The sequence below is a fragment of the Xenopus tropicalis genome, chromosome 6 (assembly GCF_000004195.4).
Source record: "Xenopus tropicalis strain Nigerian chromosome 6, UCB_Xtro_10.0, whole genome shotgun sequence".
NCBI lineage: Eukaryota > Metazoa > Chordata > Amphibia > Anura > Pipidae > Xenopus > Xenopus tropicalis.
This window is the reverse complement of record NC_030682.2, coordinates 132,488,368-132,514,447: the sequence shown is the minus strand read 5'-3', so window position 1 is coordinate 132,514,447 and position 26,080 is coordinate 132,488,368. Positions and strand designations below refer to the sequence as shown.

Here is a 26,080-nt window from a genome sequence, read left to right as displayed (position 1 = left end):
GTGGGGGGATAATAGCCTCTGGGAAGGGACTGTGGGATAGCAGGTATAGTAGGGAGAGATGGTGCCTATAGTAGCAGTGGGGGGATTATAACCTCTGGGAAGGGACTGTGGCTGTGGGATAGCAGGTATAGTAGGGAGAGATGGTGCCTATAGTAGCAGTGGGGGGATAATAGCCTCTGGGAAGGGACTGGGGTTGTGGGATAGCAGGTATAGTAGGGAGAGATGGTGCCTATAGTAACAGTGGGGGGATAATAGCCTCTGGGAAGGGACTGGGGCTGTGGGATAGCAGGTATAGTAGGGAGAGATGGTGCCTATAGTAACAGTGGGGGGATAATAGCCTCTGGGAAGGGACTTGGGCTGTGGTATAGCAGGTATAGTAGGGAGAGATGGTGCCTATAGTAGCAGTGGGGGGATAATAGCCTCTGGGAAGGGACTGTGGCTGTGGGATAGCAGGTATAGTAGGGAGAGATGGTGCTTATAGTAGCAGTGGGATAATAGCCTCTGGGAAGGGACTGTGGCTGTGGGATAGCAGGTATAGTAGGGAGAGATGGTGCCTATAGTAGCAGTGGGATAATAGCCTCTGGGAAGGGACTGGGGCTGTGGGATAGCAGGTATAGTAGGGAGAGATGGTGCCTATAGTAGCAGTGGGGGATAATAGCCTCTGGGAAGGGACAGGGGCTGTGGGATAGCAGGTATAGTAGGGAGAGATGGTGCCTATAGTAGCAGTGGGATAATAGCCTCTGGGAAGGGACTGTGGCTGTGGGATAGCAGGTATAGTAGGGAGAGATGGTGCCTATAGTAGCAGTGGGGGATAATAGCCTCTGGGAAGGGACAGGGGCTGTGGGATAGCAGGTATAGTAGGGAGAGATGGTGCCTATAGTAACAGTGGGGGGATAATAGCCTCTGGGAAGGGACTGGGGCTGTGGTATAGCAGGTATAGTAGGGAGAGATGGTGCCTATAGTAGCAGTGGGGGGATAATAGCCTCTGGGAAGGGACTGTGGCTGTGGGATAGCAGGTATAGTAGGGAGAGATGGTGCCTATAGTAGCAGTGGGATAATAGCCTCTGGGAAGGGACTGTGGCTGTGGGATAGCAGGTATAGTAGGGAGAGATGGTGCCTATAGTAGCAGTGGGGGGATAATAGCCTCTGGGAAGGGACTGTGGCTGTGGGATAGCAGGTATAGTAGGGAGAGATGGTGCCTATAGTAGCAGTGGGGGGATAATAGCCTCTGGGAAGGGACTGGGGCTGTGGGATAGCAGGTATAGTAGGGAGAGATGGTGCCTATAGTAGCAGTGGGGGGATAATAGCCTCTGGGAAGGGACTGTGGCTGTGGGATAGCAGGTATAGTAGGGAGAGATGGTGCCTATAGTAGCAGTGGTGGGATAATAGCCTCTGGGAAGGGACTGGGGCTGTGGGATAGCAGGTATAGTAGGGAGAGATGGTGCCTATAGTAGCAGTGGGGGGATAATAGCCTCTGGGAAGGGACTGTGGCTGTGGGATAGCAGGTATAGTAGGGAGAGATGGTGCCTATAGTAGCAGTGGGGGGATAATAGCCTCTGGGAAGGGACTGGGGCTGTGGGATAGCAGGTATAATAGGGAGAGATGGTGCCTATAGTAGCAGTGGGGGGATAATAGCCTCTGGGAAGGGACTGGGGCTGTGGGATAGCAGGTATAGTAGGGAGAGATGGTGCCTATAGTAGCAGTGGGGGGATAATAGCCTCTGGGAAGGGACTGTGGCTGTGGGATAGCAGGTATAGTAGGGAGAGATGGTGCCTATAGTAGCAGTGGGGGGATAATAGCCTCTGGGAAGGGACTGTGGCTGTGGGATAGCAGGTATAGTAGGGAGAGATGGTGCCTATAGTAGCAGTGGGGGGGATAATAGCCTCTGGGAAGGGACTGGGGCTGTGGGATAGCAGGTATAGTAGGGAGAGATGGTGCCTATAGTAGCAGTGGGGGGGATAATAGCCTCTGGGAAGGGACTGGGGCTGTGGGATAGCAGGTATAGTAGGGAGACATGGTGCCTATAGTAGCAGTGGGGGGATAATAGCCTCTGGGAAGGGACTGGGGCTGTGGGATAGCAGGTATAGTAGGGAGAGATGGTGCCTATAGTAGCAGTGGGGGGATAATAGCCTCTGGGAAGGGACTGGGGCTGTGGGATAGCAGGTATAGTATGGAGAGATGGTGCCTATAGTAGCAGTGGGATAATAGCCTCTGGGAAGGGACTGTGGCTGTGGGATAGCAGGTATAGTAGGAAGAGATGGTGCCTATAGTAGCAGTGGGGGGATAATAGCCTCTGGGAAGGGACTGTGGGATAGCAGGTATAGTAGAGTGGTACTGTGAGATGCAGTTCAGAAACCAATAAAGACCAGGGAGGAAAGTCCAAATTTATATAAATAAAGAGGTTTGCTAATGTCAGCTCTGTAGCAAATAGTAGTGGCAACTGTCAGCACCAGATAGATGAGGTTAGGCGCCCATCTCTTGGGTACAAATCATGGTGCGTGCCTTTTTTGTATTGAAAAAGCTTATATTAAAAATAAATGTGACTTCCCAGATTAATGACTTCCCGAAATACATATATATGATATATGACTCTCACACATTTATTGAACCTTTGGGAAAATTTAACCAGGAAATATAATTTAACAGGAGAGTAATTTTCTGTCTTTGCTTGAGTTCAGCGTTGGTTTGTACAGTTCATTCTATGGGCTTTGAAAGATGAAAGGTTTCTTTGGGATCATGGCTATGATTTCCCATGGAATTCAGAACTCTTTTCAGGCTGGATATTAAACCATGAACTTGCCCGTTGTTCATCTAATGGCTGCAGTCTGGGTCTCCTGGCGTTAGAAGGTGTGAACTTTTATACAAAGAGAAGAAACAGACATGGAAAAGTGTTTCTTAAAGTGATAGCGCTGCATCTCAGAGGCCTCAGCTGACAGCTACACAAAGGCCATATACAAGCATTCAGGTAAGTTAGGGGGTGTCCCTATCAGATCAAGTAATATCATGTAGGTACATTTTGATTTAATTTGGTATCAATGACATAAACATGCAAGTCCTATGGCCATTATATCCCACATTCCTTTTAAGGATGGTGTTGGCATATTGACTGTGTGTCCCTTATTTTATATAGGTGTAAATAATGTGTAAGAAAATCTCATGATAGGCGTAATAACTGGCCATTGTGAGAGATCCTAATACAATAATTTGGAACTGTCACTATCCAGGGGGGTCACTCAGATGAAAGGTGTTAAGAAAAAGAAATATGGCCACAATCATTACGCAAATCAATGCCACTTAATAATGAGGCTTGCCAAGCGCCAGTAACAGAACGTTAATGGAAGCAGACCCCATGGACAGGGGGCCCAGACCACAGGGTCTGCTTCAACTATAGATGTAGAGACATCCCTCCTCCCCATCTACTCTCCTACTTGAGAGCAAGTGGGCAGGCAGAGGGGAACGGATGGGCAGGGGAACGCAACTAGGGGAGTGGAGGGATGTGATTAGTGTGTGGGGGGCAACAGGGCAAGCAGGCAAGGGTTGCAGTGTGCTGAGCCCCCCTAAGGATTTTTTCGGTGGCCCTGGCATAATATAGTTTTGCCACTGCCAAAACGCCATTGTGCCAATCCAGTCTTTTTGATTGAATTGCAAACATGCGCACCTATTAGAGCAGGAAAACCCTGTGGCCACCTTAATGGTAGCTGCAGGGGTGCCATTAGCATCAATAGTCACACTGTGCTCAGAGCCTTTAGAATCACACACAGATGTCATTTTGATGCCAAGCGCAGTAAATAATGCAATCCCAACTCTGAACTACATTGTCAGAGCTCTTGCATCTGATTCACTATGGAGTGCAAGCTCAGTTGCGCAGATGTTGATGCATCGGATGCAACTGCACCAAGTGCAACTCCCCACTTATGGGTGAAATTACCTGGAATTATAAATACCATTTTTGCATTCTGGGTAAAAAACACTGTTGCACTTGTAAATGAATTCGATAGGTAGAGCAGCAAATAAGTGTTTGCCCCATTCCCCATTCCAGGTGGCCTTCATGCTAAGCTCACAGGCGTGCCAATGGCAGCAAGTAAGCATTCCCCAAGTGTCACTCTGTCTGGAAGCCCCCAGTCAAAGTTCTAAGCCCCATAGTAGGTAGCCCCTCAGTTTGGGAACAATTGGCCAAGTGGATTTTGTACTGTGATGTTCTTAAAGAACAGAAAGAAAGCAATTGTTGGACCTATATGGTAAGCAAGTTTATGCATGTTATTGTACAGGGTATAAATAGGGCATTACACACAGGGGCAGATTTATCAAAATGTGAGTTTGGAGCATAATACATAAAAACTCACCCATGTTCTATTTATTCCTATGGGATTTTAGAAGCATATTTATCATAGTGAGTTCTAACTTTCACCCATTGATAAATACGCTTCTAAAAATCCCATAGGAATGAATAGGACATGGGTGAGTTTTTATGTATTAAGCTCCAAACTCACCTTTTGATAAATCTGTCCCATACAGTATGTATTATATGTAGTATATATATAGCTACTAATTTCTTGTTAACACTTGGGGGCATATTTATTATGCTGTGTACGTTTCGGCGAGAAAATTCGCCACACATCGCCAGGCTTCGCCTTGTAAAAACGGCGTAAAAACGGCGTAAAATCGGCGTAATTGTTTTACGCGTTTATGGAAAATAACAGCGTAATATCCGCCGTAATATCCAGCGTAATATCCGGCGTTCAGATGGCGATCTTTTCCATTTATTTTACACAGCTTTTTACAGTTTTTTCGGCAAATTAGTTTTACACAGAATAATAAATACGCCCCTTGATGTACATGCAGATAAGGCAGCCATTCTCTGGCCTATAGTCTGTACCCCGTCAGACAGGTTAGGGGCATGAAGTTTTACGCCTCGTTAGCATTCAAACAGTTCAGCCGCTTTTGTGGTCATTCCTTTATCCGCCCCACAATTAGTTATTGCACCGGCTTTATGTATAACTTCTACGCTGAGCGGTCTATAATGCTGCGGTCAAGGGCTATATATGTCCTATACATCGGCCTCTTATCTCCCCTAACTTCACCGGCAGAATAAAAAAAATAAAATAAAGAAAAAAAAAAAAAAAACCTTGCACTGCCACCTCCCAATTTTTGCATTTCTAGCTAGCAGCTGCTATCAGAAACCTAAATAGCAAAAATATGCAAACTTGCACACTAATTCCCTTTGGAGATAGATCTTGGCTGCAGCCCTGTCATAAATCAGAGAATTTCGATATGAAATGAGGCAAGCAGCTCTAATCATTTCTGCATTTCAAATTGGATCACTGGCTCAATCACTGCGCTTTTTTAAACTGCTTGCCTAAGAGCAAATGTGAGGCGGGAGATAATTCTGAAGAAATCTCTTTTGTGGCCGTAGAACTCTTTTAACTCTTTCAAGGCTGAAAGTCACATTTTCAGTGATAATGGCGCCTATCTGCTGCGGGAGATATGGATCCTAAAAGACATTTCTTTTCTCTTTTAACTTATATAATCCTGCCAATATTAGTTTATGTATGTGGCCCAGGAATTTGCTTATTAAAATGAATATTTCATAGTTTGGTATAAATGGGAGAGAGAGCGAGGTGTTACTGCCTGCATTTCCCCTATCTGTAACGTTCAATATGATACCCGCGAAACAAAGGGACGGCTTTCATTTTAAATACGACATGAAGCAGTGATAGTTAGGGAAGGGTGAAATGATAGAACCGGTTAAAGGGACGTGCTTGTTTTTCTAAACTGACGCGGACGTGCCCGTTACACAGTGAAAAAGAAAATCGCTCATATTGGTAATTGTATTTATAGTAATAATATTTATGAATTTAAAAAAAAAAAAATCAAATATTGTCATTGTTATTGCTATTGTCAATGGCAGCTCCAGCCTACAGAGAAGGGCAAAACCAAAAGCATCGATTAAAATTATACAAAGAATTAAAACTGAATTTAAACTGAATTTTAGTTGAAATGATTAAAAAATGAAGATGAATTAGAAAACTGCATAACTTTTATTCTATACAAAAGCTACTAAACAAAACAAAAAAACAATACAGTGAATTGAATAGTATTTACGCACAAAAACACCATTATTTGTTTTATCATAACTGAATAAAAATTAAGATGAAATGAAATCATTTTTAAGATAGATACGCCAGCTATTACAGAAATGCGTCACGTAAATGCCACCAAAAATCCACAGGCCTTAATTATTTAGTTAGGGAACATGGGGCCCTGGGCAGGGGGTAGAATGGTGGGGTCCCAGCAGCAGATTTAGGCTGTATATACGTATGGAACCCATTATCCAGAAAGGTCGGGACCTTGGGTTTTCCGGATAAGGGGTCTTTCTGTAATTCAGATCTCCTACCTTAAGTCTACAAAAAAATATTTAAACAGTAATTAAACCCAATAGGATTGTTTTGCCTCCAACAAGGATTGATTATATATTTGTTGGGATCAAGTACAGGTACTGTTTTATTATTACAGAGAAAAGGGAATCATTTAACCATTAAATAAACCCAATAGGGCTGTTCTGCCCCCAATAAGGGGTAATGATATCTTAGTTGGGATCAAGTACAGGTACTGTTTTATTATTACAGAGAAAAGGGAATCATTTAACCATTAAATAAACCCAATAGGGCTGTTCTGCCCCCAATAAGGGGTAATTATATCTTAGTTGGGATCACGTAAAAGATACTGTTTTATTATTACAGAGAAAAAGAAAATTATTTTTAAAAATGTGAATTATTTGATTAAAATGGAGTCTATGGAAGATGACCTTTCCGTAATTCTGAACTTTCTGGATAATGGGTTTCCGGATAAGGGAAGTAATAAGTCTAATCACATTTTTATCCTTAAGGGCCCCTCTCTAAGTTTGCCCGGGTCTAGTAACCAACAGCAACCAATCAGATGTTTGTTTTTAAACAGCGGACCATGAATGCCAGTGCCGGCCCTAATGTTGCGGGCACCCAAGGAAAGCCCCTGTCCTGTTACCCATGGTCCTCTTGCCCTACCCACCCCCATCTCCTCAGCATGACTCATCCCAAACCCAGCATGCGACTCGCACTGAAACCCAGACTTATAGACTGTCCAAAACCAGTGCGCCTCATCACCTGACTCTTCTACTTACCCAATTATTGCAGTTCTGGCACTGTAAAAATGCTAAAATCTGATTGGCTGGAGTGTGATACATGACCACACACAAACTTTGCAGTTTTTATTAAATCATCCCATTTTTTGTGTTCCCAGAAAGAGCATGAACTGCTATTTATTTATCGCCAGCAATTTTGCAATGAAATGTTTGCCCAGTTGCCATTAATGGAAGTTTTCTTTCAAAATATTTCAAATGTTCACTATCTCCCATTATGGAGTTACAAGGGAATGTGATATGTACAGACAGCATGTATCACTCCTATTGTACTATGTGTGTTTCTGTGACTACACTGGCTTTGAGCAGTCATTCATGAAGATGCAGAGACAGCCACGCAGCCATATTTACATTTAAGGGCATTTCCCCCCTTTCAAATAAATGAAATCGTTACCAAGGATTAATTATGTATACAGTCGCATTAGTGTGGCTTCGTCTGAGCGAAACATCAATGGAACCTCATTGTTCAATAATTGCCATTTGATTGTGCTGGAAAGACGTACAACATCTGGATCAGCGTTTTATTGAGACATGGAAGCCCTGCGCGCAGATACCCAGGCTGTCACGAATCCGCATTACATGCTTTGTTGCCAGTGTTTACATTTCCCGAGCAACTTACAAATCTGTTTAAAAGGCACATTATAGCATTGTATATACAGGCAAAATACAGCTAGGAATTATGATGTGTTTGCATCTCTAAACTCATACCATTTTTGGAATACAAAGCCTGATATCCTCTCTTTAACTTATCTACTGAACACTGATAAATTCTTGTAATAACTCTGCTTTATCCCACTAATCCACCCTCTATTTATACGTTGTTGGATAGGGCCCAAACTACTGAACTAGTCTTGGCATCCAGTGCCGCTCTCCTTTCAAGTCCAAGGCCTTAATACCCAAAGCATGGCTATGTGCTTCCTCCAGAGAGCTATGCAACGGCTGGCATCTCCTGCATTCTGCCGGCCCATAAAGGCGACTCTACACCTGTACTGTATGTATATTAATGCACTATAAAAGAGAATTCTGATATCTAGAGCCAACAAGACTCTCAAAACTCTAAATCTTGCCAAAGATTATCAGCTATGCCTATTGTACTATGAATGCTTAGTACCCAGCAGGCCATGATAATGAATAAGGGGACTGATATGTTGTCATGGTTCTTCTTATGAAAGTATAGTTGCCCTTTAAAGTATAATAAAGTTAATACCTTTCAGTGCTGAAATAAAAATGAGGGCGGTGTCGCCAAGCGAGCGGATCTTCTCCCGATATCCCCACCTATGGGTGGGCGATATCGGGGGAATTTAGGCTAATTCGATCGTTTGGACCTGGGCATAGGCAAAGTCAGTCCGGGGACCGCATCAACAAGCCGATGCGGTCCCCGATCCGATTTCAGGCCAGATATCGGTCGGGCAGGCCTGTCGGTAGTCCCCATACACGGGCCGATTAGGGATCGATATCGGCAGCTAAAATCGGCCCATGTATGGGGACCTTTATAGCCTGCTAAGGGTTTTATTGTTGAGCCCCAACAGACTGCCATAAAAAAGATCCGTTTTATGATATGGCAAAAAGCATGACAGCCCCTCCACTAGAGGGATGTCTACATCTGGAATGTCAAACTTGTGATTCTCCTGTTTTTGTTGAACTAGAACTATGTTCAATGCAAAGGAAATTGTTTGATGCATCAAATCTATTTTGGAGAGAAAGATAATAATACATTTTGCAAGAAACATAAGGGGAAATGAAAGAAAAATGCAGTCGTCGGACACTGGTCAGTAATAGCTATTGTAAATGGGATGTTTGGTTCTGTATTTGTAAAAATTGAATGGTGGGGGGGGTTCCATGTATTCATACACATTTCAGGTTTAGTTGTTAATTATGGGCTGGGCTGGATATACATTTAGCCTGGGATCTTTTCACACCTGCTTGAGCCTGGCAGGATCTCCATGGGGGGCTCCAGATGATCTACAGATCTCATTGCAATGCACAGTATAGGATTCTAGCAGCATATACAAACAGGGATTATGCACAGAATCCAAATTCACAAACAGCATGAAGCAAAGGTTTAAGCGTTTCAGCTAGATTGATCACGCAAATTTCCCTTAAACCTTCAACACATTCCATAGGCAAATATATTATCATAGTATGGTATGTGTATTCAGGGAATTAAGGGTGTACAATGTATGTGGAGAAATGTAACAAAACTCATTCATGGACTAAAAAGGTTGAAATTAAAGAAAGAAAATCACATTTAATGATGTAGTAATCTCTGTTAATCATTGCATTGCAAATTTTAGTTTTTCTTTTATGGAAGACCAGCTAAAAGGCATTTATATAAGCAGAAATTCTGCAGCCAATGCATTGGCTTATTGATAAATAGAAAGATACATAGGGATGCAGCAAGAGCCACAAATGGCCCAGTTCCCTTAGGAGTTTGGTATTATACAACTAGGGGCATCACTACCCACAAAAATGCCCACTTTCCTTAAGCATTTGGTATTATTCAACTAGGGGCATCACTACCCAAAAAAATGCCCACTTTCCTTAAGCATTTGGTATTATACAACTAGGGGCATCACTAACCACAAAAGGCCTAGTGCCCTAAAAAGTTTGGTATACAGCAGTGATCCCCAACCAGTGGCTCAGGGGCAACATGTTGCTCCCCAACCCCTTGGATGTTGCTCTCAGTTCCCTCCAAACCAGGGAGTTATTTTTGAATTCCTGACTTGGGGGCAAGTTTTGGTTGAATAAAAACAAGATTTCCTACCAAATAAAGCCCCTGTAAGCTGATAGTGTGCATACAGGCCCCTAATAGCCAATCACAGTCCTTATTTGGCTCCTCCATGAACTTTTATGTTGCTTGTGTTGCTCTCCAAGGTTAGCCACAGGGTTGGGGACCCCAGGTATACAGAGGTTTTACTAGCAATAAAATGCCCAACTGTGCCAGCGCAGGCACTTTCCGGTACAAAGCAATGCTGCTGGAACATTTGGGGATATACAGGCCCCTACACAATTGCCTCATTTCAGTCTACAAATCCATCTAGCACTGCTGTTAATTACCTTGATACACTGTGCAAATATGACCTACTGCTCCCCAAGAAACCCCACACTCATGTCATATTAGTCCCATCTACCTTAATGAACCATTTTCTATACGCTGAATGTTAAATGAATGGTTAACACACTTTTGTTGACTTTTTCATTCAATAGTGGTAGAAGGTTACGAAAAAAAAAACCCCTGGCTTTTCATTTCCATCGGCAGAGCCTGGAAAGAACACATGTACATGACAAGATGAAGAAGCTGTGCAATCTCTTCCAACAAATGATCTCACTTTGACCCTCGCACTAACTTTGCGATTAAGCACAAACAGGCACATTTTCAGATATTGATTCCAACTAATGTCGGATCCTAACAGCCATGATCTTATCAAGGCCCGAGTCTAACAGACAGAGTGTAACTGCTAAACAGAATGGCTCTGGAAACGATCACAATCTCCTTCATTTGATTTTATCGCGGCGCTAGCAATGGTAAAAGAAGTAATTATCATCAATAGATATTGGTAATTAAAGCTGTCGCTAAACAAATTGGAGTGTGACAAAACTTGCTTTATTTAGCAGCCTCCGATGCAGCTGTGATTGGGTTTATGGGCTCGCCTCTCGGCATTAACGCAGGATAATGAGAATAATGTCTCACCTCGGAATTATTGTTTGCATTTCAATGACTGTGTGTCAGACAATTCCATGACAGTTGTAGGGGCACTTTCCTTCCTGTTATAGAAACAGGTGTTTTTCTTTTATCCTGTGACAGGGGAACTCCTGCTTCCAAACTAAATTGTGTTAAAGAGCTCCACGCAACACAGAAACCCCTAATATAACTGTCACAGTAATCTGTTCCTTAAAAACGTAGGAATAAATACCATTAAATGCTGAAATCCAGCTGCAAATCAGTTTTTTCGCAGCATGGGAGGAGGGACTAAAACATTCATGTTACAAATTCTCCATAGCAGGAACTACATAACCCACAATGCATTGCACTGGGATGTTTCTTTCCTTATTGGCATCACGTGTGCAGGGAATTGTGGGATTGGGAGGAGGCAGGCTGAAGGCAGGCTGAGGACAGGCGACTACTGTTACATTTTATTTGAGTCTCAAAGTAGTCAGTCAGATCAGCAGGGGAACAGGGGGTGGAGCTTAGGGAACTGTTCCAAACCAGATTATTACATTAACAATCATGAAAAGGCTGCATATTGCAAAGTTGCTTGAAATTATGTTTACTTTTCAAAAACTTAAGTTGTGTTTGGGTGAAGTTCCCTTCAGGTCAGGTAGACCCAGAAATCAGAATTCTGATGGGTATGGGACTTACAGTGGCTTGTGGGAATACATATACTATACTGCATAATACTATGTTCAGGCTGTTCATATTTCCTACTTTGGCCTAAACTTCCCAGCATTCTTTACCAACAACCTTGAATTTTGTCAGAGGATCCCAAAGACACTTTTATAGAACGATAGCAGGGGATGTTTTTTTTCACATAGAAAAGAGCAAAGAACCAGAGGCCACCAATTTAGACTTGAGGGACTTAACTTGCAGTTGAAGCATCGTAGATGGTTCTTCACAGTAAGGGCAGTGAGGCTTTGATGGCAGACTCTATTAATGCCTTCAAGAGTGGCTTGGATGATTTCTTAGACAAGCATTATATCCAAAATCATAATCTACAGTTACGTAGTATAGGTATTTGTATATAGTTTATATATGTGAGTGTATTGATCTGTATAGATATGTGTACATAAGTGCACAGGGGTTAATTTGGAAGGGTTGAGCTTGATGGAAGTGATGAGCTTGATAAACTGTGTAACTATATAACTTCTCCTTTGGTTCATTTGTTGCCTTCAGTACATAAAATACAAACCTAGTCACGTAATAGCATCAAATCAGATGGTTGCTTTCATTATTCTAAATGTATTAAGCTTGTGAGAGCTACAATCATAGTCTCTTGTACTGAAATTAGTATATATTTGTGTATGTGCATTTAATATGTAACATACCAATGCTCTAGTCCAGAAAACGGAATTTATTTGAAAGGAAGGGAGCACAGTAAGCTTTCACTGACATAACAAGCCTCTTACGGTGGTGACAGGAGAGGCTGAAATTAGAAGCCAGCTCCATATCATGATCACCTCTTGTTATAATGGGCGAAAGGCCATGTTAGATCAGTGATACACATACACTCTTCCCCGTGCAATAGATAAACTTAGAGAGAATTTTACCTCTTGGCAGGGCTCAGCTACTCATATGGAGAGATACTAGCCATGTGATTGCATGGGCTATTTTTAAGCACCTTTGTGCTAAAATCCTAAAAATACAACACACACGTGATAACAATAACCTCATCGCTCATAGCAAGGCTTCTCCAAACGCTGTTTGATAGTAATATTGTTGTTGGTTGTCCAAACTCAGCCTTCCAGATGTTGTAGAAGCCCAACTGAAGATAATAGGATCTAGTTTCAAAATACATGGAGGGAGACATTAAAGATATCTGTTTTAGTTTAGTTTGAGTGTGTGTAAGGTAACGTTTGCCTTTCAGTTTTGAAGTTCTACAAGACAGGGATGTCTCAGCCAAAAAGCTGTTGTGAACTACACCAACCACCAATCTCAAGTCAATCAATGGCCCCTGGGAGTTGATTGTTACAGAACCAAAACTGTAAATGTTCACTAAACCTTTCTGGTTAGCCTTATTTACTTGCATATATGTATTTATCCATAGGACTTGGCTGCTTTAATAAGGTATCCTCATCCATGGACTCTAATAAAAAAGGGTCCACAACTGAATACCTAGAAATCGGTTAAATGCCTGCCCAGCTTTGTTTAATTCAGAATCAAAATCCACACAAAGAAAGCGTTATTCCCTAATTTCGTATTTAGTAATTCATGAATAATGCCCTTTTAAGACAGTTTATGGAAGTAGGCACCAACATGATGAAGGGTACATAGATTCTACAGGTGACAACAATGCTGCATGGTCAGAACTATTTGGCATTTCTTATCAGTGATGTATTTGAGTCTCCCCAAGCTGCATTTCCAGCTGTTCCTGAACTAGTATACATCATAGGTTGCCAAAAACTAGTGTAGGGACCCATAGGGTTAATCTGTATCTAGTTTACAATATGCACTTATACCTTATTGGTTATTTGGGTTGACCACACCTCTTGTAAACTCATATAGTGTTTAGCAAGGAGGTGTGGCTTCATCTTTGGCTGCCTCTGTGTCTCAGGAACAGGTCACTGAGCCTGGGATCAGACATAGGCCCCAGTAAAGCCTTATTGCCCCAGAGATTTATACCTACTCTGGTGAATTCGGGGACAGGGACCCCGTGAACGAGGACCAGTTAGATAGTTACTCTTGTAAGAGCACTCTCTAGGAGAGTGAGATAGAGAGGGAAGGAAGCAAGAGCAGCTTTTCGGCTCCACTAAGGAAAGCAGCTGGAAATACCCTTCCATACAGGCACTGTTGCCTCAGCATAGGGCTACGGTTAAGACATAGGAGACAGGCAGTATCTAAACCCTGATCCACAGTCGGCTGTAGGACTAGAGGTTATCAACCTGAGGTATCTATACTGACTGCTTCCAAATGGGTGCCAAGCTGACCAGGTGCATTTACCCTGCCCAGACTCCTAACAGAGGTGGGATAAACCGGTGTACATCCTCTCTTGTTGTCCTCAGAGTACCACTATCATTTAATATCTGTATCTGCATTGTGAGTATAACCCTGCTGATTCAATTGTCTATGAAAATAAATCTGTCTATAGTTCAACTGCAAGAACCTTCTGGCTTCCATCTTTACTGCACACAGCTACAGTGAGTTGTAGTTTCAATACACCCCAGCTCTGCAGGTTTCTTCCATAAAACGAAGACCCATCCTGTTTAAGAGAGTCGCATGTACCCCATGCTCTAATACCTATACTAGCCTGGGTTTTGTCTATTTATAGCCAAATAGGGGTTACACTAGGATGGGCTTACCCAGTGGTGGGGTTACAGAGGATTGGGCAGCTTGAAGGCCAAGAATGGTACCATTTAAGGTGAAAGCTGGAACTATGCAATGACAGATAAGTGGTGCCTGACCAAGAATCCAGAACAGAGGGGGCTGAAGCACTAATCCCATAGCTGTCCATAGCTATAATGGGACACTAGGCGTTTTAGTTTAACAACAATTTAAAACCACAATTTGCAAACACTTTATCCATTACGAATGAATACCGCATTCCTTGAATTTATATTACAGAACTTGTCATTAATGGAAGCCTCGGAATCCTTTTTCAAATAGAAAGCAAAGTATTATCTGCAGCATCTACCAGCTCAGGTTAAGAAGCTTTTCTCTCCAAGCACCTTCTGCATGTCCTTTGTTGAAAGATCTCCCATTCGAAAAGTCATTTCAACATACATGATTCCAAATTGGGATTAGTACATAAAGGAATTGTTAAACATTAGAGATCAATTAGATGGCTGGGTTACCCTGTCTCCTCAAAATAATTAGGAAAGACTCCTTATTAAAGAACAGCATCATACTTATGCCGATAACGTGAGGGCACAGGGGTTGCATTAATAGTATTAGGAATAAAATGTTGAAATTAAGCAGATTTTTTTCATGCACATTTGCAACTTTCGCACGTAAAGGTTATTTCTTTCCGTTATAATTTTCTGTGAACTGTGAGCAGAGCCCATTTGCCTTTTTATTGCAATACTTTAAACTTTATGCCTTATAAGTCAAAACACATGCATGCTGATGGAAAAGCTGCGAGGCAATGGGATTTACATAGGAACTAGTCTAAAGGCCAGTAAACACAGATAGTAAGGGGCACATTTATTTTGCAACGTTTTCGTTGTCGTCGCGTTTTTTCGTATATTGCGCGACTTTTTCGTCGCCATTACGACTTTATTGTATTTTGCGCAATTTTTTCGTATTGAGCAATTGTAAACGTTGGAAAAACCAATCCGATTTTTTCGCGACAAAAAAGTCGCGCAAAATACGGAAAAATCGCGACAGCGACAAAAAAGTCGCAAAAATACCGATCATTGTGAAAAAAAAACGCATTTGGACGCTTTCGGACGTTCGTGGATTAGTAAATGTGCCCCTAAGCCTCTCTTACATGTATCTGCATTCTACTACAGACCCCTTCAATTTAGATAATTCTTCACAAAAAAAGAAAAAACACTTGGTATGTGTGAACCACTGGCATATACTGAGAAATATACCGAACACTTGAATCCCATGTTGCCTGAAATAATACACCCAGAACAAATGGGATTTATTTATGTTCGTATAGTGGATAACACCATGAAGACAAGGAAATGCCAAAAAAATCTCAAGACATGGGCCATGTTACTGTTACTAAAAAGGCTTTTGACTAACTTGGCTGCCTATACTCTATATTCAACACCATTGGCATCTTAGGTCCAACCAAACAAAGTGAGGAACTTCAGATCTAAACCATTTGTCATAAGAAATAGGATCAGACAGAGGTGTCCCTTGTCCCCAATTTTATTCACACTCTGCACAGAGCTTCTGGCCTACTGATACGACCAAGACCAAACAAAGTAGTCAAGTTGGAGAAAAACCTTAAAAACTAAGTTTATTCGCTAAACTTGGCGCCTTGGCTTTCACAAATTCACAGCACACATTTGGTAGCGTTCCCAGTTATACGATCTATGAAACAAAATGCTAAGACAAATACAGTGAAGAAAAAGCATTATCTATATCATTCTGTTATGGAATGAAGTCCTCTCCAAATTTAAGAGGTTTTTGTCTAACATTCCTTTGGCTGCTCTATTGCCCACACCCCAAGCTATAATCCTGTTTAAACTACACAGGAGGGATTTAGGGGCAAATAAGGAGCATTACGAAACAAAACAGGGTAAGGTAAAGCAGGTCCAGGATGGCAATCTGTGGGTTTTGGCAAATGCCAGAGGGGCTGCTGTAAAATGCCATAGACAGTCACTATTTGTTGGGCTGGTGGGGGGGCTGTTTGGGTCTCTGTGTGCTGAAAATCAGGCCCGGACTGGCAATCTGTGGGTTCTGGCAAATGCCAGAGGGGCTGCTGTAAGATGCCATAGACAGTCACTATTTATTGGGCTTGTGGGGGGCTGTTTGGGCCTCTGTGTACTTGAAATGCCAGGGTCTATTTTAAATACCAGTCCGGGCCTGTCTCCAAGCGGCAGCACATTTCTAAAACTGGAATATCAGTTTATATCCTTGCCTATACACCGTATTGCTATTGCAATATACACAGGCTACAGAAGAAGGTTAATGCACTACATGATCACACTGATGTTGTTTAATGGTACTTTGTTCATTGTGCAATGCCGCTGCTTTTATTGGCTTTTATGAGCATGTTAGGAAATATTTCTTGGACGGCTTTTTAGGCTGAACATTCCCATCAGTCTGCAGTTCTGTTTCCTAAGTCTAAAATCCTTTGAAAGTGGGAGCTCAGAAAAAAGAGCATGTGTTGATATGCAACTATATATATATGTATTTTCAATGCAAACATGCCTCCAGACAGTGAAGTTTAGCACACAAATAGAGCAAATCATGTGTTAGTTGAATAAGTATGAATATTTCAGCTTATATATGTACCCCCCCAGTCTGGCTGAGAGCCCCCATAGTACTGTGTAATATTTCACAGACTGACAGATCTATCCGACACCTTAATGGTGGCCTCACCCTCCAATGACTTGCAATCTTCTGTAAATAAAGACATTCCATTGGCTGCGTGTTTCAAGCAAGGAGTCACTTAATTGTTACTGAAAATACTCAGGGAAGAAAGAAAGGATGAGCAATGGAGGACTAGGTCTAGGCTGGGTGCCACTAAATGAAGGGGTCCTGATAATGATGGCTAAAGAGGTTATCAACAGAGCTGGTATGATCACATTATTCCCCACCCCAGGGGTATAGGCAGGTCTGTATGTGTGTATAGAATTATATACAATTGAATATACAGAAAATAAATAAAGGCAAAGAGAGGGGGCAATGAACACCCAGACGTCTCCATCTATAAGAATGCAATACTGAAAGGTCTTCCCATTGCAGAATCTGGCATAAATACAGCTGCATCTAGCATGACTATGCCTAGTAATTAAAGGGGTTGTTTAGATTAACTTTTGGTATGACATAGACATTTATATTCTGAGACAATTTACAATTGGTCTTTTTTTGTGGTTTTTCAGTTATTTAGCTCTTTGTTTTGCATCTCTCCAGTTTGGAATGTCAGTTGCTATCCAGTTGCTAGGGTCGGAAGGAGAGAATGGGATATGAATAGGAGAGGGACTCAACAGAAGGATAAGGAATAAAAAGTAACAATAATAACATTTGAAAGCTGACAATATGTAGAAGAGGAAGGTAAATAATAATAATTTAAAAAAAAATAAAGGATAAAGACCAATTGCACAATTGCTAGGAAAAGTACATTACTAAAAGTTAACATAATGGTAAACCACCCCTTTAAGACTATATGCCCTGCTATGGCAGCAAGGAAACCCTGTACTCACTGGTTGGAATACTATTAGGCCTAACCAGTTGGTACCCATAGTTCCCAAGGGGCCCAGTATCACAGAGCAGGGATAGAGTGGGTTCCCAGCAAGGCGCTACAGGAAGGAGAATGGGTTGGGGGGTACAGACCAGGGCTGATGACACAATTATCCTCCCCAGCCTCTTGCCCTTATCCAGGGGTTAAACACACATTTCCCTTTTACATTTTGCACCAGTACTTAACCTGTATGCACCAATTGAAACACACACAGCTAGAGAATGCTACATTATCTAATGATACATTCATCTAATATTGCCACTTGCTCCTACACCTGGAATAGGGAAAACCAATGCACTGTGGCACAAAAACAAGAGTCTGTGCCAAGTGTTGCCCCGTGTACCCTGTGTACACTGACTACTCTTAGTAAATAACAACCATACTATCTATCAGTCTATAATAAAATCCAGAAGGCCATTGCCAGCATAGGTTCATCATAATCTGATATTATGACTTATTATAAATCCTTTCACCTAATAAATACTTAATAACCATTAGCCATAGATTTACATTTTCATCCAGAAGTATCAGCACACAGTTTCCAGTGCAACTGATACATTGGCAATTAAAGGGGCAAACAAACCATCTGCTGTTATACAGAATACACCCGGTTGAACAGGTCCGTGCTCAGAGCAGTTTTTTCCTGGCCGTATTCTTGAAGTTAGAAATGTGTGTATTAAAGATAACTACATCACACGTAGGCGGCTGCTGCCTGCTTAGCGCACCAGTTGATTAGCATTCAGAATGTTAATATACAGTGTTTTGTGGAATTAAACTTACACCGTCATGGCAGGGCATATTCCAGTCTGATAGCATAGAGCTGCAGGTACAGTCCAACAAGATACACGTTAATAGCACAGGCAAACTCCAAATGTTTAATACAAATTCTGATTATTTGATTGTCAATCTTGGGCTCGTCAGTGGATAAAGCAAAGGCGATCCTATCTGTTTGTTTACATGGTCACATGGAGTGGGTTTTAGTATGATCAATAAACAAAGGACAAAAAGAAATGGGAATATGTCCAATAGGAAAAAATAGTTCATTTTACCCACCTTAATGCTCTTAAGCAATGGTCATCCTAACTAAATGGTGCAATGGTGGGTACTCAGGACACTTCAGAAAGGCATTTTGGGGTATTTACATCACTGAATAGCTATTCTACTGAATAAATCTCCATGTCTGATCATGTCTGATAGAATGGCCTATTCCTTGCAACATTTGCCATTTGGTATTCATTATTTATTTTGTTTATAATTTTTGAATTCTTTGCCTTCCTCTTTAGATGCTTTCCAGCATTCCACTGGGGTCAGTGACCCTGGCAGCCAAAAACGATTGCTCTGTGAGACTACAATTGTATTGCTATTGTTCATTTTATTACTTATCTTTCTATGCAGGTCCTCTGCTATTCATATCCCTGTCTCCCATTCAAACAACTGCATGGTTGCTATGGTAAATATGACCCTAGTAGCCTGATAAAACACCAAACTGCAGAGCTTCTGACCAAAAAGCTAAATAACTAAAAACCATACAAAACAAAAAATCTAGACCACTAGACCACTTACAAATTGTCTCAGAATAACAATCATACTATAATATTTATTTTATACTAAAAGTTAATTTATAGGTGAACAACGCCTTTACGGTGGCCATACACAGGCTGAGCTGTACCATAACTGACTGCAGGCCAAATGAACAGATATTGTACAAGAGGTCATACATGTGTTTGGCCATTTTTCTATTGTTACGTTTGGCTTCTATTCTATTTATTAGTGATCTGGTAACCAACCCCCAACTTAGCACCAAAGCTGAGCATGTAGGTAAGGTGTATCCAGGGCCAGCTTTAGGGTGTCTATTGGACTAAAGTCATTTCATTTGATTTCTGCACATGAAGCAACATGGCAGCTCCCAATCCTACTGAACCTTACTAATCAATATGTTCTGTGTAAGAGTTCAGAACTTGTGTTTATACTTACCATATAAAAACTAAAACCAAACCCATTCCCAGACTTGTACAGAAGGCACGCTTATGTTAACTATAAGTCTAGTTTTTACTGCACTACTGTTATATCAATGGGAGAATAAAAGCGTTGGGACAATTACATACCAAAGTGCTGCTCTCATTATTTAGATCCATCTTGCCAGTGAACGGCCCCCAAGTTGTTCCAAGTGGAAGCTGCTGGCGAGTGTGGATCCTGCGCTCGCCGTCCTTCTGGCACAGCTCCAGCTCTCCTGCAGGGACACAGAATGAGACACGGGCATGACAACTGCCTTCCCTCGCTCCATCTCCACTCACATCTACATCATTCACATTTCAGCAGCACAAACCCACAGAAGAAATAAAAGAAATGTCATTCTTTTTGTTAAGACTCTTATACATTGGAATTGCTTTCTGTTGCGTTTGTAGAATTCCTATTGGATGTGAATATGAGAGGCAGTGTTTCTCCTCCTGTAATTCTCTATTGGCGACCTCTACTGTATACATCCCAGGGGCACTTTGCTGCTACGTTGGAAACTCATACAAGGTTTTAGTATATTGTACAATGGCCTATTTTTAGCAACTTTTCAATTGATCTTTATTATTTTTTATAGTTTTTACATTGTTTATCTTCTTCTTTCAAATGGGGGTCACTGCAGCAAAACAGCTCTTTCTCTGCTACAATTCTTATTGGTATTTTTTACTACTTATATTTCTATTTAGACCCTCCTCTATTCATATTATCTTTTTAAAAAAACACTGCCTGGTTGCTAAGTTATATTGCACCCTAGCAACCAGATAGCTGCTGAAATTCTAAACTGGAGAACTGAACAAAAACAAAATAATGTCATTTTTTTGACGCGCGCTGCAATATTTTGGCAATTTATTTTGACGCGTAGCATTTTTTTAAGACAATTTTTTGAGTTTTTGAGCATTTGAGTTTATCAAACCCGTAATTTGAATTGTGAGTTTTAGCTGAAAAAAACTTGAATTGGTGTAAAAACGTAAACGCTGATAAACCTGCCCCTTTGCGTTTTCTCCGCTGACATAAACAAATCACCTGTTGCCAGTGAGTTTAATGGCATCCACCTGTCACTGAGCTCACAGGGCAAATTCTGCATTGGCGCTTCTTCCCCAGCGCAAACTTAGCCTTGTGCCAGGGGCCTTATTGTACGTGACTATGGTACATGTAGGTACCATACATGTATGGTACATATAAAAGGTGCATTTGCCTTTAAGAAATGAGAAAGAGATGACATTAAGGCACATAATAAGAGCGCGGAGGATTGATATGATCGCTGTCTGACATCATCCTCGCTTTTATCTCTGTTGTCGTCTGCTCGCGCTTTGGGACAAGTAAGCGAATGTGATCGGATCGCTGAAACGTCCAAACTTGAACGTGTGATTTTCTGCAGTTTATAATTTGGCTGGGGGTCAGTTTATATTTTGGGGCATTGCTTGTCTAATTATCCTGGTGATTATCTGCTCATGTCAGCTCAGGAAACAATCATCATGTAGCTGTACATTCCTTTGTAGTGACACAACCCAATGAAGGACATGCTCTAAGTGCCTCTCCTCAGCAAGAATTTTCTATCCAGACTCCACTAGGAAAGCACACACATTTTTCAGTATGAGATAATTACTATTTACTTATTAAAGTTAACTTTTATTATAATGTAGAAGGTGGTATTCTGAGACAAATTGCAATTGGTCTTAGTATTTTATGGTATTTTGAATTATTTATCTTCTCATTCAACTTTCTAATTTGGAATTTCAGCAACTATTTGATTGCTAGGGTCTAAAATTACCCTAGCAACCAGGCAGTGGTTTGAATGAGAGACTGGCATATGAATAGGAGAGGGCTGAATAGAAAGTTAAGTAATAAAAAGTAACAATAACAATAGAGATGTGGTAATGGCAGATTCTGTTAATGCCTATAAGAGGGACCTGGATGAGTTCTTGAACAATCAGAATATCCAAGGCTATTGTGATACTAATATCTACAGTTAGTATTAGTGGTTGTATATATATAGTTTATGTATGTGAGTGTATAGATTGGTAGGTGTGGGTTGTGGGTGCTGGGTTTACTTGGATGGGTTGAACTTGATGGACACTGGTCTTTTTTCAACCCTATGTAACTATGTAACTATGTAATAGCTTTTTGGCTGCCACCCTCTATTTTAAAGCTGGAAAGATTGAGTAAAAAAAAAGGCAAATATTTCAAAAACTATACAAAATAAAAAATGAAGACCAAATGAAAAGTTGCTAAGAATTGGCCATTCTGTAATTGCAGTGCTGTATGAGATGCATAAGGCCCACACTTGCACAATCAGGCACCCAAATAGCACAAAATGCTTACACAGTGTTCTTTATACATTAACAGATGTGCTAAACTGCACCAGTGAAGGTATCCATACTAACCAATCGGATTGTTGCTGTCATTTTGTATCTTGTAGTAGAGTAATGAAAGCTAGTTGCTGATTAGTTGAAATGGGTCTGGTGCAACTTAAACTGTTAACAATAGAGTATATCTAATATAACCATTATATCATTTATAACGCATATATCGGGACCTTATCATGGACAGACTTATTCAGTGATACTGAAATGGGTCTGGTGCAACTTAAACTGTTAACATTATATCTAATATAACCATTATATCATTTATAACACATATATCGGGACCTTATCATGGACAGACTTACTCAGTGATACTGTTTTGTATTTCAGTATTTACCCATAATAACACCACCTTCATTCACAGCCAGCTCTCTTGGCAAATGTGCAAACCCCTTATAATAAATCTTACCCCCTATAAATTGCCAGATTTTGCCCTGTGTTTCAGGCAGGCAATATATTAAGGGAACTCTAGCTTTAAGTTATTTTGCCTGACAAATCCCAGTTTTCACAAACAAAGCAGATGGAAATGCAAGATAATGACTTCTGTGATAGACATGATATATACCCATCATACGGTATAAACTGAGCGAGAAAACTGTACACCAGATGGTGTCCCAAATACGCTGTTAATTTAATTGCCATTCACTGTACGTAATCGTACACATAATATAATCACAAATACATTGAGCTATAAGCACACATACTTTGGTTACTACAAATGGAGGCCTGGGTAGGCCCTGCCTAGAAAGCATCTGCGTTATCTGAGGCTAATTTTGTCACAGCTCAGCGTCTACTGATCCACTTTCTGGGTTTCACTTCACAAGTCAACAAGCCTGGCATGATCTAGACACTGATATTCAGACACAGTTTGTGGTTATTTTTTTGGTGGTTTATTAGTTATTTAGCTTTTTGTTCAGCAGCTCTTCTGTTTGGTATTTAAGCAGCTATCTGGTTGATAGCGTCTCATATACCCAAGCAACCAGGCAGTGGTTTTAGTGAGACACAGGAATATGAAGTGGAATAGGAACATAAGCAATAAAAAATAACACTAACTAATAGAATTGTAGCCTCACAGAGCAGTAGTGTTTGGCTGCCGGGGTCAGTGACCCCCATTTGAAAGCTGGAAATAAATAAATAAATAATGAAGACCAATGAATAAGTTGCTAGGAATAGGACATTCTATAACATAATAAAAGATATATATACATAATATATATGTCTATAAGGTCTTAATGTTTTAGCAAGGCTTAGCAGGTTAGACACAGCTTGTTTAAATGCTAACAAAAAGTCCTCTGAAACATTGATAATAGGACAAAAAATGGGAAAAAACACACTGGCCATGAAAAACGTGAAAATAAAACTTAAATTTGAAAAATAAAAAGTGAAAAAGCATCTGCTGAGCCAAAAACATTTTTGGTAATTGAACTTTCATAACTACAAACCCTTAATGTTAGTTTTATATATTGTTCAATCCCTTCAACCGTAGAGCTTTTTAGCCACCTTTACTTCAATGGGTAAATCTGTTGAACCTACAGTGTGTGGTTTTATCTTCAGCCATCATGTGTTATTGATTCTAACTCTTCCACCTTTTCTCAATGTGTCTATCCACATATGTGCATCTTACTGTCCATTGGGCGTATTCCAGCTTAAGGGGCACATTTACTAATCCATGAACGTCCGAAAAGCGTCCGAATGCGTTTTTTTCGTAATGATCGGTACTTGAATTGTCACGACTTTTTCAAGCTCTCAATACGAAAGTTGCGACAATTCGCGAAAGTCGTGATGGCTATGAAAAAGTCGCGACAATTCACGAAAGTTATAATGGCAATGAAAAAGGCGCGACAATTCTCGAAAGTCATAATGGCAATGAAAAAGTCGCGACAATTCATGAAATTTGTAATGGCTATGAAAAAGTCGCGACAATTCGCGCAAGTCGTACCGGTTACAAAAAAGTCGCGACAATTTACGTAATGGCAGCGAAAAAAAACGCAAAAAATACGAAAAAGTCGCAAAATGTTCGTTTTCCAATCCGAATTTTTCTCATTCAGATTCGTGGATTAGTAAATCAGCCCCTTAGTCTCTGCTAATGATGACTTTTGGCTTAGCTTTTCTTGTTATCTGTCCTATCTTGGCCATGTTTTTCTTTTCCTGTATTTCATTGTACCTTTATTGCATTTTTCTTTCTTCAACCTCTACCTAATGTATAGACCCAACAAGGCTATCTGCTGGTCTTGGCATCAGTGCTCACTATTATTCTTACCTGAATCACTAGGTAGCTACAAAATCTTGGCCTGCTGGGTGGTTACCAGGTTCTTCTGCCTGTGGGTCCCAGTACAATGAGTATGAGTGTCGAGATTGGCCCACCCAGTTAATAGATTACAGGCTCTGACTCTTTGAGGTGTAATCAGAAAAGTTATGGACAAAAGGTAGTTTTGCCTGTGCTGCAGAAAAAATAGGTTAATAAACCTGGCAGCTCCATCTAAGATGGCTTAGTTAGACAGGTGAGTAACAAAGGCTAGACTTGAAGAAAGATGAAGGCAGCGTGTGTAAGGCAAAGTCATTTATTATAGATCCGTCAAAGATAAATGTGACAGGAATTTTAAAGTGAATGACTGATTAAGGGGAGTCAAGCGATATCAGCCAAAAAACATCATGAAAGCAAGGCCGGCCCTAGGAGTGTTGGTAACTGTGAACAATATGTCAATACCTAGTTACAGTAGGTGGGCAAATTAGTATTGCAGCTTTGAATTTCTATTTATAAAAGAGAACAGTTTAATGGAAGGATAGATAGAGTCTCTGTATGGGTCCCCAGTCCTTTTGCCATAGGGTATACAGACATATGACATATAATAACTGCATAAATATTTATAGCTATGTTTAGTATTCAGGTCAGGAAAGTCCAACCCCAGTGGTCTCTAAACATCCAACAACAGCTGTACTGTCACAAGTACATATTTTAACTCTCCCCCCAGCCTTTTTGTATTTCCCCTATTCCTTTACCTCTCTGAATCTATAGACCCATAGGGTTAATATGATACTATGACTTTAACCCCTACCATTTCCTAGTTTCCTGTTGCTTGGCAAATGCCCATGTATGTTCTTCTGTATTTACATATTGTACATGTACATATTGTACATGGCCTATAGGCGAAGACCACTTCCTGCCACACTTTAGTATTGTCTTTGGTTGAGGGTCGTTCTTCCTTCTTGGCCTTCATTAGTTGATCTGTCTGGATTATTTAGAGCAGGTCAGTTTGTGTTTTAGCCTGGGGCAGCCCAAGCCAATCGGGCACCCCTAGGCAACCTGGTGGGCAACCTCGCCCCTGCACCTGCAATGACCCATCGCACCCCCCCCCCCGTGTTTTGGCGGGGGGGGCTCGATGCTAATGAGAAGCAGTGGGGCCAATGATAAAGAAGGAGGCTCCTGTCTGGCATCCCCCAATCGTTGGAGCTGCCTCTTCTGCCTACCCCTAGTTCCGGCCCTGGTTTTAGCACTTTCTAGAAAATTGAGTCAGAGCATCTGGCCTTAAATTGCCCAGAATTGGATCACGTAGGTTTGATCTTTCTGTTGGATTGGGGATCACATCGGCTGGTTGATGCAGTCCCTGAACCAAGCCCACCATTTTAATTTGATCGTTTGGGAGGTGATTCACTTGCTTGGTGACCTCATCAAACGAGCAGATCTTATAGTTTATGGCCAACTTGACTCACCTGCGAGAATCATATATCCCTAAGTGGAGGATCATGTGGGAAGACAAGTACTTATGAACCCAACATTTTGATACAACATTTTGAACATGAGCACGACAGGTTTCTCCCAATTAGAAGTGCTAGGAATTAGTTTTGGCACAGGTTCTCAGTTGGGATACAGTCTTGCCCGGCATGAAAAGCTGCTGTTGTCTGTACAAAAGGCAGACAGTTTATTTTTAAGTGCAACTTCCAAATCCTGTAGAGAT

At 41.1% G+C, this 26,080-nt stretch overlaps 1 protein-coding gene across 1 annotated transcript in view; it reads right to left on the bottom strand.

Annotated features, from left to right (window-relative positions):
* Positions 1–26,080, bottom strand: part of zfpm2 (zinc finger protein, FOG family member 2) — a 258,173-nt gene that overhangs the window by 117,597 nt on the left and 114,496 nt on the right. The window contains exon 4 of the mRNA XM_002931563.5: positions 19,854–19,978. Coding sequence (XP_002931609.2) covers positions 19,854–19,978 — 125 coding nt within the window. The remainder of the gene's footprint in view (positions 1–19,853; positions 19,979–26,080) is intronic.